This window comes from Alosa pseudoharengus, unplaced genomic scaffold (assembly GCF_046254945.1).
Source record: "Alosa pseudoharengus isolate Yale_2024_CS ecotype anadromous, Long Island Sound unplaced genomic scaffold, YU_APseudo_1.1 YU_APseudo_1.1_scf_14, whole genome shotgun sequence".
In the NCBI taxonomy this organism is placed as follows: Eukaryota; Metazoa; Chordata; class Actinopteri; order Clupeiformes; family Clupeidae; genus Alosa; species Alosa pseudoharengus.
The window spans coordinates 2,677,419-2,692,418 of record NW_027468609.1 but is presented as its reverse complement, the minus strand read 5'-3'; the positions used below and the strand labels follow the sequence as shown (position 1 = coordinate 2,692,418).

Below are 15,000 nucleotides of genomic sequence, written 5' to 3'. Positions count from 1 at the left end.
AGTTAACCCTTATAAGGTGTTCGGGTCTGTGGGACCCGTTTTCAGTTTTTAGCTTAATAAAAATGATACAAATAATTATTTTTTAAAACTAAGATTCATTGGCCTTGGCTCATTTTCTGTGAGGAACATAAATCAGAAAAAATTTTCAATGAACCCCCCCTGCATACCCCCCCTTCACATTTATATTACACACAGGATGTTCGGGTCCACTGGACCCGGAACTAGTTAAAGTGTGGAAATCATAGGTCCTGTGTGTGTGTGTGTGTGTCAGTGTGTCAGAGGGTTTTGATGGTGATGCAGAGCAAATAGTTTCAGAAAGTGAGGATAACATTTCTGAAAAATTAGAGTCCGACACTGAGTTTGAAGAGGAGGATAAGCATCAGCCAGCTCCGAAATGTAAAAGAGCCTCAGGACTAGCCCTTCAGCAGCCAGGACAAGCCTGCAAGCAGCCAGCCCCAGGATCATCCAGTGAGCAGCCAGGACCAGCCCGCAAGCAGCCAGGACCAGCCTGTGAGCAGCCGGGACCAGCCCGCAAGCAGCCAGGACCAGGACCAGCCGTGCAAGCAGCTAGCCCCAGGACCATCCCGTGAGCAGCCAGGACCAGCCCGTGATCAGCCAGGACCAGCCCGCAAGCAGCCAGCCCCAGGACCAGCCATGCAAGCAGCCAGTCCCAGGACCAGCCGTGCAAGCAGCTAGCCCCAGGACCATCCCGTGAGCAGCCAGGACCAGCCCGCAAGCAGCCAGGACCAGCCTGTGAGCAGCCGGGACCAGCCCAGAAGCAGCCTGCAAGCAGCCAGGACCAGGACCAGCCCACAAGCAGCCAGGACCAGCCCGTGATCAGCCAAGACCAGCCCGCAAGCAGCCAGGACCAGCATGTGATCAGCCAGGACCAGCCCGCAAGCAGCCAGGACCAGGACCAACCTGTGAGCAGCCAAGACCAGCCCGCAAGCAGCCAGCCCCAGGACCAACCCGTGAGCCTTAGGACTGGCCCGTCAGCCTACATCGAAACGCAAGCGAACCTCAGGACCAGCCCACCAGCAGCCAGCCCCAGGACCGGCCAATAAGCAGCAAGCCACAGGACCAGCTCGTCAATCAGCTTCAAAACGCAAACAGGCCTCAAGACCAGACCGTGAGCAGCCAGCCATAGGACCAGCCTGTCAGCCAGCTCTGAAACGCAAGCGAACCTCAGGACCAGCCCGCCAGCAGCCAGCCCCAGGACCAGCCGATGAGCAGCAAGCTGCAGGACCAGCCGTTGAGCAGCCAGCCATAGAACCAGCCATTGAGCAGCCAGACATTGGACTCGACTGTCAGCAGCTTGCAAATGACAACATATGGATGTCAAAAAATGGTAGAATTGAATGGTCTTCCTGATCAAGAAATGAACCCCCCTGCATGGCTGCCAATGTGATTTGGATGCTACCAGGACCTACTGTACATGCTCGATGTCTTGTGCATGTAACTCATGCACAAGGCATCAATTCTTCTTTTTACCTTTTCATGCCATCCCCTATCAAAAAATACATATGCAATACACACACAGTGAGACTCTGCCCCTCATGTGTGGTATAGTCTGGTATAAAATTGCCATGTTCAATGGCTTCAATGTGTTGTTCAGACAGATGTTATTGAGTATGTTCAATTTCTAATGAAATTCAAATAAATAAAACTTGCTTCATTTGTACAATTTTCCAGTTATGCCTGTTTTATGATGCATTTCCTTATTTTGTTATATTTTAATACAAAAATAAACAAAAACGAGTGGCACTTCTATTCATAATTGTGATTTAACAAAGGTAAAGGCAACACATTTAACATATGTGTTGTTTATATTACTTGCAATTGGAATGAAGTAACCATCTAGTAAGTATTTTTTTTTTTTAAAGTTTGATTATGTTGAATTAAAAGGCCTAAAATGCAATGGGTCCACCAGACCCAGCAGCACCTCCTGTGTAACAAAAAAACGAACACCCTATGAGGGTTAAGGACATCCTAGTTGCCTCTCTGGGCAGCGTTGTCAGGACTAGTGAAGGTCTAGATGTGTTGTCACTCTGCCGGGTTGCTGCTAAACCGATGTGCTGGCACATGTTGACGCGCGCTGCTGACATGTCAATCAAAATGCTTTGTGTGACGCGGCCGCATGTGGCAGGCAGAAATCATTTGCGGTATTAAAAAAAGGGGGGTTTGGGGGTTATCCTGAGGAACACTTTGTCAAGCCTCTCAAAGCTCTCCAGGAAGTCTATTGGCTTCATTTAATCAATTGCAGGAGCGATAATTATACCGTACATTCATGATGGACAAAAGAAGTGAATTTAATTTTCACTGGCGAATGGCCCCACTGTGGAAGCCCACTTACTCAATAGCGTTTTCACATAAAAGAGCCTGAAAAACATGTTCATTAGGCCAATGTTCAGTTTCTGATTGACTTGAAGTGTCACACTGTGTTCCGGAAAACGGAAAATGAGTATTTTTGCTAAACTCTGTTCTACAGAATATTCCTCAGCTGCGCGCATCACGCCAAGTCAAGACTAAACCTTCTTGGTACTACATTGGAATGATTTAACCGTCTTGGCACAGTTGAGCGCAGGCTTCACCAAAGACAAATATTCACATTTGAAGTTGACAGGATTTGGTTGTTTAAAAAAAAAGAAAAGATAATGTCTTTTAATGGGAAAGTGAGACTGCCGACGAGCCAATGTTTTAGCTGCCTGACATTTGGAAATGGCATTTTTTGGTCTCCCTGATTTATTTATTTCCCTCCAGCAGAGACGAGAGGCTAGTCTTTGTGATCTGATGGCTGGAAAACACAGATAGCAACGGAGGGATGATTCCACACCCCCCCCCCCCCAGCGCGCCATGCCACCGCACGCTCCCCCGCTCCCCCGCTCCCCTTCCATTAAAGCAGGGACGCATAATCAGACACGCGGCCAGGACAGGCTGCTATCAAAGCGCCGCGGCGGCCGCAACTTGAGTGGAGCCTTTCTCAACACCAGCTGAACTGATGCAGCTACCGAACACACAAAGCACTATAGACGACATGGCTCATGTTTATTTGCCTTCTGATAGCGAGTCACAGATGGGGAAAGAGAACCATATGAGGACAGGGAGGGACTGTGTTAGCAGCCCTGCGCAAATACACAAACTCAGAGTGATTCACTTAAGCTTGAAGCCTTCTGGAAGCCCTTCTCCTGCATAACAGGCCAGTCGCATTTGTTCAGCGATTTATATTTAGTCTATTGTGTGTGTGTGTGTGTGTGTGTGTGTGTGTGTGTGTGTGTGTGCTTGCGTGTGCGCGTGTTGCTCACCAAGGTCTTTTTTTTTATATGATCACCAAGGAAACCAACACAATAAACAGGGTTGAAATGGCCCATTAAAATCTCTGAGTCCACAGCGAGCAAATAGTTGATCTTTCCATCAAAAGAGAAAAAAGGGAAAAACAAACCCTGTCATTGTGCCGCCCACCCACAGACACATAAGCAAAGCACACGGGATGTAGGAGGAGGTCAGCGCTGTCTGAAAACATCAGAAGGGGATTGCAAAGCTCCTGCTCGGGATCCTCCATACGATCTGTCTCTATTGACATTATGTAATTATGAGAATTAGACTGCAGAAACACTTCCTTGGATATTTATCTATTTTTGAATGTGAACTAAACGTATTGCACATCATTAAACTGTTGTTCTGAGTAGGAAATACAGTTTGTGCTCCCCATTTGCAGATAGCTTCTCATATTCTATTTTAAATTTGTAGATACTGTAGCTTCTCATATTCTATTTTAAATTTGTAGATACTGTAGCTTCTCATATTCTATTTTAAAAATGTAGATGCTGTAGCTTCTCATGTTCTATTTTAAATTTGTAGATACTGTAGCTTCTCATATTATATTTTAAAATTGGTCACCTTTATTCCATTCCATTTGCGTCCATCTTGCTGTCTTATTGTCTTTGTGGGGAAGGTAAATAACCTTGTGTGTGTGTGTGTGTGTGTGTGTGTGGGAATTGCCTTGTCTTGAGATGCATAGTCAATGTCTCTCGAGGGAACAATAAATACCAAGGCATCAAGGAGAGAGGGGAATTAATTGAAGGTGGGGATTAACAAGTTGTAGTTAAACGGGCCCTACCATTTGTCTCCTAATTCCTACAATAAGTCCGAGTCTACCAGTAAAAGGGAGATGAGAGAGCCAGACTGAGAGATTTATACAAGCTCACCCATCTCTTTCCCCAGACACAATTACCCACTATATAACTGCCATAAATTAACTGGAAAACAAAAGCAAAGTAATTTTCTTTTTTCTTTTTTCTCTCTCTCCCTCCTTTCTCACTCCTCCTTGGTCTAGCAGGAGCTGTGAGCCCGTCGTGCAAGATTTATGAATATGTTAGAATAGCCTGAGCCAACAGTTTTCAAAGTGGTGAAGGGAAAATAAATGAAAGGGGCCCCACAGGCAATTCATCTGCAGCTTGATGGATTACATGCTCATCACCACCTTCCTGATTCCTCAGCCATTCCCGTCGCACCTGCGAAATGTTTGGTAAACAAACGAAACGAATAGGCTCACCGATTTCCACCGCACTGACCATGCTGTCCCAGTCGACTGGCCAGATATGCAGATGGACCACATGTGTGATGAATTAGACCCTGTTTAAGAATGGTTTCAGCAGCAGAGGGATGGATGTTGTCCATCAACCAAAACCGCACACACACACACACTCACACACACACACACACACACACACATCACACATTCCTACCGACACACATACACACACACACACACACACACACACACCTATACAAACTCAGACAGAAACCTATTGACCATACAGTATGCCAGCCGTAGGTCCGATCATGAATTAGATAAAAAGTCACACAGCTGCACCGATCGAATCCAATACAGACAGTATGAGCGATGCTTTAATCAGCCTTTATGTTGTGCGGTCTGCGTTATTGAGGACATAAGCGCGCCTCTGTGGAGCCAATCCTTCCTGCAGGATCTCTCTCTCTCTCACTCCTGACGTGTGTGTCCGATAATGGCGGATCATTCCTCAGATTGACGATGGCATCCTCGCGTGCCTCCTCCGCAGACTTGGCGCAACCTCCAGCCCCGATGAAATCCCCCGTCGCTGACCTCCGAGGTCACCTCTGAATTGGAGGTGGTCAATCAAGGCCGCGTTTCCCGCCCCTGACAGCCCGCAGCCATAAATCTGAGCTCTTTGTCCTCTAAAGCTGCCCGCTGACAGAGGCCATACGGTCTCCAAACACACACACACACACACCCGCCCGCCCGTCCACACGTTTTCTTCCTCTATTGATCCAGCGTTGCCTTCTCTCATGTGAACACACACACACACACTCACACACACACACACACACTCAGAGCTCTCATGTGAGGGCTCATACTGCTGACAGCTTCATACTACGGCACGTGCTCTGGCCGTGTAGATTCAGTCGCCCTGGCGACGCCCTGGTGACCTGCGTCTCACACTCTCTTATTTATTTCCCGTTTGAGAGAGCAGAGGAGCAGAAGCTATAATGCTATTGATTTGAATGGAGCTGTTTTTTTGCTCTGTGTCGACCTTAGCTGAGATGTTTATGTGCTTGGCCTTCATCCGTCAGTCAGCGGAAACATTGGCAGTGGCAACAAGGGTAAAGAACACCTTTGCTGTCCATCATGAAGAATGGCAGGGGCGTTGCTGCAGTTATTAATAAAAGACAATCAGGCTGTTCTAGAACACATTGCATGATATTTCCATAATTCAGAGGTGCGTCATATCCCAGTGTAGTCCGGTCCAGTCTGTGTGATGTCACCGTAGGCAGCATGACCCTTTACTTACTATGACAAGATTTCTGTAGTATAGTGTTATAGTATGGTGGCCATTTTAGCAATGTGTCATGCTCGAAAATGAGCTTTAGGTGAAATGTTGCATTGTTGCCTATAAACGTGTCACGTGTTGACGTGCCACGTGTACATGAAGGCAAACAGCACAATGCACAGTACACAGTACTGTATGTTTCCTTCAAGAGTCATTTTCTGTCTGCCATTCTCTGTACTCTCACTACAAGTTGACTTGTTGAGCTCAGTGACTCACATCAAGTTAAAAGGGACCTGCAGGGGGTAAAGTGTATCTCTGCAGATAGAAACTTGACTCTTACTTTACTTCAGATCTCTTGAGTGGGGACAGGTAGAAGTAATAAGTGTAAAATAAAAATGTTACCTGCAGAGAGAAGAGAAAGCCTTTCCGTAGACCCTTCTGAACCAACGGATGTAGTACTCATAGCAGCTCATATAAAGCAAGAGGGGTATACGAGAAGGTGACATGTGTGTCTCTCAAATGAAAGAATTAGCACTCTGTTTTAACACCCTGCTGTACACCTTATGTGTTAAGATCATTTGAACTTCACTAGCACAAAGCCGGCGTTTTGGCAAAATCCACTTTTTCTGTGCTGGAAGTATATGTTGTTTTTAACCCATTCGCGCTGGATGCTGCATGACACAACATTGACCCTCCTGCTGGATGCTGCGTAGCGCAACATTGACCCTACCGCTGGATGCTGCGTAGCGCAGCATGCTTTTTATTTCATGTTTCTAGGTGCTACAGATTTTTAGTATGTTTTCAGAAAACCCTCAGAAAATAAGGTTATTTAGTCTAGGATTCTATAGGCGTTTTTAGCAGGCATTTTAGGAGTAAATGGGTTAATAGACATTCATGTCTGTGTGTTCTACAAATCTATATGTGTGTATGTTATAGTAGTCTTTCCATATGGCGAGCAATTGAATATGTAATGCACAAATCCAAAAACGATATGCAATGCAGGAACCAAAGGAGAGCCTAAGACTCTATAGGCTATCTAAGCAATGGAAATTAATTGCACAGTTACTCCCAAAAGAATACAATTTCTGCTCTCTCACAGGTTTGTCAAAAAAAATACATTGGCTGTGACTTCATTAAAAGGTGGAGACAAGAGGTCTTAATGTTTTATCCCCCCCCCCACCCCCCTATTCCCCTGAACTGCTGAAGTGGAACAGCAGCCTGGCACAACCTCACATGCCTCTGAAGTAATTCACTTTATTGCACCAGTGCATTAAGTAATGATTATTTTGTGAATTTGTGGGCATACAATGGTCAATTAATCACGGAGGAAACTGATGCTCGCGAGGGGTGGGGCGTGCTTGCCCGCTGGCCATCCGTCCTGCCAAACCCCCAGAGGGAGGAGGGGAGGGGAGGGCGGAAGAGACTGCCCAGGGCTGGGGCTCGGGGGAAGGTGCGTGCGTGCGTGCGTGCGTGCGTGCGTGTGCGTGCGTACGTGCATGCATACATGTGTGTGTGTGTGTGTGTGTCTGTGTGTGTGTGTGTGTGTGTGCATGCGTGCGTGCGTGTGTGTGTGTGCATGCGTGCATGTGTGTGTTTGATTGAAGCCCAGGGGAGAAGCTGGGGAGGGGATAGGCAGCAGCCAAGAGATTTTGTTCAGGAATTTGTGAAAGTGGAGACACAGAGGAAGCATGAAAAATCTGAAGCAGAGTTATCTGAATAGACATTACCAGGCATTTGTGTACACAGCGGAAACATGAAAAGTCTGAAGCAGAGTTATCTGAATAGACATTTCCAGGCATTTGTGCGAGCAACAGGATGCATGCGTGGCATGGGATTGGGTAGGCACCGAGAAGCCTGATGCTGTCAACTCAAGTTCAAGTGAAGGGTGAGCTCCCCTCACATGCACACTCCTCTGACAGTTTGCAGTGTGTGTGTGTGTGTGTGTGTGTGTGTGTGTGAGAGAGAGAGAGAGAGAGAGAGAGAGAGAGAGTCAGAAGCAGTCGGATGCTGATGTTTATTATGGGGTGAGATTAACGTTACGCACAACAATTTATTTCTTCAGGCCCAGGCAGGAGAATTTTTTGCACTGACAGAGCGTGAAGTTAAGCGTTATCAGGATGCAGTGTGTGTCTTGGTATGTGTGTGTGTGTGTTTTTGTGCAGTTGAGTGTGTGTGTGTATGTGTGTGTGTGTGTGCACGCTTCCCCACTTGCATTTGTAACTCTCTAGACGAGGCCCATTAAGTTCTGTGAATCTGCCCCATCCTTCACCCTCATCACATGGTTATATATGGCCATGGTGTCTGCAGACTTCTCTCTCATCACATGGTTGCCATGGTGTCTGCAGACTTCTCTCTCATCACATGATTGCCATGGTGTCTGCAGACTTCACCCTCATCACATGGTTATATATGGCCATGGTGTCTGCAGACTTCACCCTCATCACCTGGTTGCCATGGTGTCTGCAGACTTCACCCTCATCATTTGGTTGCCATGGTGTCTGCAGACTTCACCCTCATCACTTGGTTGCCATGGTGTCTGCAGACTTCACCCTCATCACATGGTTGCCATGGTGTCTGCAGACTTCACCCTCATCACTTGGTTGCCATGGTGTCTGCAGACTTCACCCTAATCACATGGTTGCCATGGTGTCTGCAGACTTCGATACTCGCTGCTCGCTACTTAGCCGGCAGCATATGCTGCTTGTTCCAACTGTGTTTTTCTGTTTTGTAAGCATTTGTGATCCAGCGTCTTTCTGTTGCTGTATTTACACACCGTGCACAGAGCTGGCGAGCGCTGTGTTATGATTTCTGTCTGCTTGTTTGCCCATCAATGTCCTTGCCAGTGACAGCTGGGTGTGCAGCGACTGTGTGTGTGTGTGTGTGTGTGTGTGTGTGTGTGCGTGTGTGTGTGTGTGTGTGCGTGTGTGTGTGTGTGTGTGTGTGTGCGTGTGTGTGTGTCCTCAGCTTGACTCTCTTGTCTCCCACCACAGCGGTCTGACAGCAAGGCATTGTTTCCCTTTAAAGCAGTGCGAGAGATGACGAGCTGGGCAAATATTAGGATGTACCAGAGAGAGAGAGAGAGAGAGAGAGAGAGAGAGAGAGAGGGGGGGGGGGGGGAGAGAGAGAGAGAGAGAGAGAGAGCAAAGCTGTATGAAAAGAGGGAGTGATGCATGGAAAGAGGGAGGGATAAAAAAGACAGAGAAATGGGGGTGGATGTGGTATAAATTATTACTATGGTTTGTAGACATCATAATGAGAGAAAGAGTTTGAAACATAATAACATGTATTTACATAATGTCAATGGTAATCAAGTAATACACTGACGTTTTTCTTACATCCTTTTATAATATTTTTCAATTAACACGTTAACAAACTAATACTATTAACGTACTGAAGCTATTCTACCAGAGTTATCCTCTATGTGCACTCCGTATCCCAATGCCTCTCTGTGTCGCTCTGTGTCTCTCTGTGTCGCTGTGTCGCTCTGTGTCTCTCTGTGGATGGGCGGAGCCTTGCAGCTGCGGACATAAAGACGTCATCAGAGGCGGGCTCTACTCAAAACAGCCAATAAGAGAGCAACGAGTGAACGCTATGTAACCATGTAGGATGTGTGACCTGTGATTTCTGTATAAACCCCTGAACTTTGTGTAAACCTTTGAACTTGTATTATGGAGAAAGGTTCTCACACACTTGGCAGCAACAGTACTGACTAGCAAAAGATAAGAGCGAACAACAATCCTTTCATAGCGCGACCTGTGGGTTTGGAGATGCCAAGCATTGTGTCAGCATCTAAGGAGACGTGTTACAGTGATATTGGTGTTCGACTGTTACAGTGATATTGGTGTTCGACTATTACAGTGATATTGGTGTTCGACTATTACAGTGATATTGGTGTTCGACTATTACAGTGATATTGGTGTTCGACTATTACAGTGATATTGGTGTTCGACTATTCTTCGGGAGTGCGATCGTGCGATCCACTCAGGCTTTGCGCTATGGAAACATTAAACAATATTTTGCACGGAACTCTGCCGGATTTTTGTGCCTTCTTTTTGGGGATAAGTTTTTGACGTTAGCACTTATAATGGTATATTTGGATGTGAATATCCGACACAACATGGGGATGAGAGAAGCAGTATCAACTGGATGGAGAGACAGAGAGGAAAAAAAGAGATGGGAGGATGAATAAAGAGTGAATAGAGAAGGTGGTGGTGTGTGTGTGTGTGTGTGTGTGTGTGTGTGTGTGTGTGTCTATACATGTGTGTGTGTCTATACATGTGTGTGTGTCTATACATGTGTGTGTGTATACATGTGTGTGTGTCTATACATGTGTGTGTGTGTGTGTGTGTGTGTCTATACATGTGTGTGTGTCTATACATGTGTGTGTCTATACATGTGTGTGTGTATACATGTGTGTGTGTATACATGTGTGTGTGTCTATACATGTGTGTGTCTATACATGTGTGTGTGTCTATACATGTGTGTGTGTCTATAGATGTGTGTATACATGTGTGTGTGTATACATGTGTGTGTGTGTCTATACATGTGTGTGTGTATACATGTGTGTGTGTATACATGTGTGTGTGTATACATGTGTGTGTGTCTATACATGTGTGTGTGTATACATGTGTGTGTCTACACATGTGTGTGTGTCTATACATGTGTGTGTGTATACATGTGTGTGTGTGTATACATGTGTGTGTGTATACATGTGTGTGTGTCTATACATGTGTGTGTTTATACATGTGTGTGTGTCTATACATGTGTGTGTCTATACATGTGTGTGTGTATACATGTGTGTGTGTATACATGTGTGTGTCTATACATGTGTGTGTGTATACATGTGTGTGTGTATACATGTGTGTGTGTGTGTATACATGTGTGTGTGTATACATGTGTGTGTGTATACATGTGTGTGTCTATACATGTGTGTGTGTCTATACATGTGTGTGTGTATACATGTGTGTGTGTCTATACATGTGTGTGTGTATACATGTGTGTGTGTATACATGTGTGTGGTGCTTTGATTATACAGACAAGTGACAGTGGCAGAGCCCTCCTCTCTCTCTCCCTCCCTCCTCTCTCTATCTCACTCCCTCTCTCCCTCCCTCTCTCTCTCCCTCCCTCCTCTCTCTCTCTCTCCCTCCCTCTCTCCCTCCCTCTCTCCCTCTCCCTCTCTCTCTTTCTCTCTCTCTCTCCCTCCCTCCCTCCCTCTTTTCTCTCTCCCTCTCTCCCTCCCTCTCTCTCTCCATCTCTGATGTAATAGGAGGGTGAGTGGGGCGAGTGAGCAGCGGCATGTTATTGTGAACTTGCTCCGCTGGCAGCACTTCTGTCGTTGAGCTGCAGCGATCCGTGAAGCCGCCATCTGGATTCAAATCACATTAAAGTTTCAGGCCCAGGAATGCATCAAGCTAAATGAGTATTGGCTCCAGGGGGGCTGCTGGGTGGTGGGGGGGTCTGATGGGGAAAAGGCCCATCGCCATCCAACTCTTTTGTGGTCAGTCAGAAATGATCCATCCCCCCCCCCACACACACACACACACACACCATCCCCTGCCCCTGTGTGGTAACTGGGCCTGGTTATGATGACAGCCTGACCAGCGACCGAGCCTCCTGCACGGGCACAATAAGGAGAGAGAGCTGCTTCCCCCTGGAGGGTTCTGGGTCCAAGTGGCGTAATGAATGGAAATGAGAAGTAATGCCAGGCCCGATCAAGGCCCAGTTACCACACAGGACCAGAGTGTGTGTGTGTGTGTGGGGGGGTGTAATGCCAGGCCCGATCAAGGCCCAGTAACCACACATAACCAGAGTGTGTGTGTGAGGGGGTGAAGTAGTGCCAGGCCTGACCAAGGCCTCCTGGTGGGCGAATCTGCATGATCAACATGGACTCACACATTGAGAGAGAGAGAGTCGTGTGTAATGTGAGCTTTGAGAGAGAGACGTGTGTAATGTGAGTCTTTAGAGAGAGACGTGTGTAAGGTGAGCTTTGAGAGAGAGACGTGTGTAATGTGAGTCTTTAGAGAGAGACGTGTGTAAGGTGAGCTTTGAGAGAGAGACGTGTGTAATGTGAGTCTTTAGAGAGAGACGTGTGTAAGGTGAGCTTTGAGAGAGAGACGTGTGTAATGTGAGTCTTTAGAGAGAGACGTGTGTAAGGTGAGCTTTGAGAGAGAGACGTGTGTAAGGTGAGCTTTGAGAGAGAGACGTGTGTAAGGTGAGCTTTGAGAGAGAGAGAGACGTGTGTAAGGTGAGCTTTGAGAGAGAGAGAGACGTGTGTAATGTGAGCTTTGAGAGAGAGACGTGTGTAATGTGAGCTTTGAGTGAGAGAGAGACGTGTGTAATGTGAGCTGTGAGAGAGAGAGAGACGTGTGTAATGTGAGCTTTGAGTGAGAGAGAGACGTGTGTAATGTGAGCTTTGAGTGAGAGAGAGACGTGTGTAATGTGAGCTTTGAGAGACTGCTGGAGACGGGGTCCTGCCACCTTGGAAATGATTCTCATCTGTCACTTTCCTCCAAACGATGGTGTAAAGAGATATTGAAGCGATGAGGAATTATGGAAGCTGTGAAAGACTTATCAGTCTGCCGCTCTGCCTGTTGGGACTAGTCAAGGTTAAATAAGAGTCCAGTTTAACAGTGGATTATTCTAAAGAACAAGCGCTGTGTAGCATGGGCAGAGGCCTTACGGAGATAGCACCAGGCCTGTTTAACTCTCCTGTTTAACTCTCCTGTTTAACTCTTACACCATAGCACCAGGCCTCTTTAACTCTCCTGTTTAACTCTCCTGTTTAACTCTTACACCATAGCACCAGGCCTCTTTAACTCTCCTGTTTAACTCTCCTGTTTAACTCTCCTGTTTAACTCTTACACCATAGCACCAGGCCTCTTTAACTCTCCTGTTTAACTCTTACACCATAGCACCAGGCCTGTTTAACTCTGGAACTGTAAAGAAACTGCATACATTGTATGTTTGCACAAGCAGTCAGTCACATGCTTCCTGTAAAGTCCCTACTGGTCATACCAATTGTGTGTATGTGGCAAAGCACCTGTATTGACCTGTTCTAACGTGATGTAATCTTCTGTATTGACCTATTCTAACGTGATGTTGACCTATTCTAATGTGATTTTAGCTTCTGCAACTATTTGCCCTTTCTACCTTTTCGATGTGAATCGAGTAGCAGTTTAGTTTTGATCTATTCTGGGCTTTGAGAGGAAGTGAAGGCTTTTTGTGCTCTCACTCTTGTGTTCATGTGGTGAATATGATCGTGTGGTTGAGATATGGGAAGGATAAATGACCAAAGTGGGGAACTGCTTTATCAGCGGCCAAAGACTCTCATTCCACATATGCTCTTCTCTTTGGGGACCAGCAGCCTTTTATGAAGTATGCTACTCTCTCTCTCTCTCTCTCTCTCTCTCACACACACACACACACACACACACATACAGGCACACAGAATGCACAGGCACACAAACACAAATATAAACAGACACACATGTGGGAGTACACACACACACACACACCCCTACACCTACACACACACACAGACACACACAACTGACAGGCATGGTAAATAAGCCGAAACAGATCTAGACAGAATGCATCAATCACTGGCCTATTTTATCCTATTATGCAAAGCCCTCCCACCCAAGAAGGGCAGCTCAAAGTCAGATTTGAAAAACAAACTTTCATACCTCCATTCAGACCACACAAAACGCTTTGTCTATGGGTGTGTTCTTCTGTCTGACATGCTGGCTTTGCAGAACTGTGTGTCTGGGGCTGGATTGAATGATCACATTAGACATGTTCCCCTCATATTATATGAAGTGTACTGTACTTATTCATTGAAAAGTGTGATGTTGACATTCATGTGGTTACTGCATACTCACCTGGAGTTATATTAGGTGCACTTCCTACTGAACTGCAATGTGCTTCTCGTATAGGCAATAAGATATACACTACAGTATGTGTTTATAAAACGTGTGTGTAGTTAAAGATTAATAAGTCAATAAGATATACAGTTTATGTTTATAAAATGTGTGTGCAGTTAAAGAAAGTATTACGTTTAGGGTTACAGTAGTAATGTGTTGCAATTTAAAGTTATTTCAGAAGTACACCTGATTTAGATTTAGCTGTGTTCCAGATGATTCTCCCACAGCACTCAAGTGTTAACCACAGAGCCCTTGTGTTGCGCCCCCTGCAGGTCTCCAGGTGATCTTCCCCGAGTACCTGCAGGAGAAGTTTGTGCAGTCGGCGCTGAGCTACATCATGTGTAACGGGGAGGGAGAGTACATGTGCCGCAACAGCCAGTGCATCTGCAAGTGTGCCGAGGAGTACCCACAATGCAACTGCCCCGTCACTGACCTGCAGATCATGGAGAACACACTGCAAGGCATGGTGGAGACCTGGGCCGCCTCCTACAAGGACTTTGAGAACTCAGGTAACACACACACACACCTGCACACACATACGCTCTCTCTCACATTCTGCCTTTCTGCCTCTGTCTCTCTCTCTCTCTCTTGTACACACACACACACACACACACACACACAACACACACACACACACACACACACACACATATATATGCGCGACATCTCTGATCTCTCTCCTAGCTGAGCCGGAGCTAATGATTAGCATAATTCCCATCTCAGCCCACCTCTCGGCATCATTTGCTCTGAAGGGGCTGCATCCTTGATGATATTATGGCTGTTTTCATATCGCTCATGAGAAAATGATGGCAGCAGCGGAAAAGAAAACGAGAAGGGAAAAAAGAGCAGAAATGCTCACTTTTCTTCGACATAAAAGCCGGCTAGCAGGCTGCTTATCAGCCTCAGACTGGCACAGGCCACAGCCCTAAACAGCGTAAGCTCTAAATTTAATTAATCAGCTGGTTTTTATTCCAAGTCTGTTGTCATTTTACGTGAGTCACCTTCTGGAGAATACGGCACATAAAGCTAGTGTGTTAGCTCCTCACAGGCAATCGGCAATAAAGTGCCATATGAATTATTCAACGCCTCCCCGAACAGCCTTCTGTTTGAGGAGACGGTTCTCCTCTCAGTTAATCGCAACAGTCGATTCCACCCCTTGCTCTCCATCTCTTCCTCTCTCTCTCTCCATCTCTTCCCCCCTCTCTCTCTCTCCATCTCTCTCTCTCCATCTCTTCTTTTCTCTCTCTCCATCTCTTCCCCCCTCTCTCTCT

The 15,000-nt window shown here is 46.3% G+C and overlaps 1 protein-coding gene across 1 annotated transcript in view; it reads left to right on the top strand.

Moving 5' to 3' along the window:
• Positions 1 to 15,000, top strand: part of brinp1 (bone morphogenetic protein/retinoic acid inducible neural-specific 1) — a 94,267-nt gene that overhangs the window by 68,374 nt on the left and 10,893 nt on the right. The window contains exon 5 of the mRNA XM_076283138.1: positions 14,002 to 14,238. Within this exon, the coding sequence (XP_076139253.1) occupies positions 14,002 to 14,238 (237 nt within the window). The remainder of the gene's footprint in view (positions 1 to 14,001; positions 14,239 to 15,000) is intronic.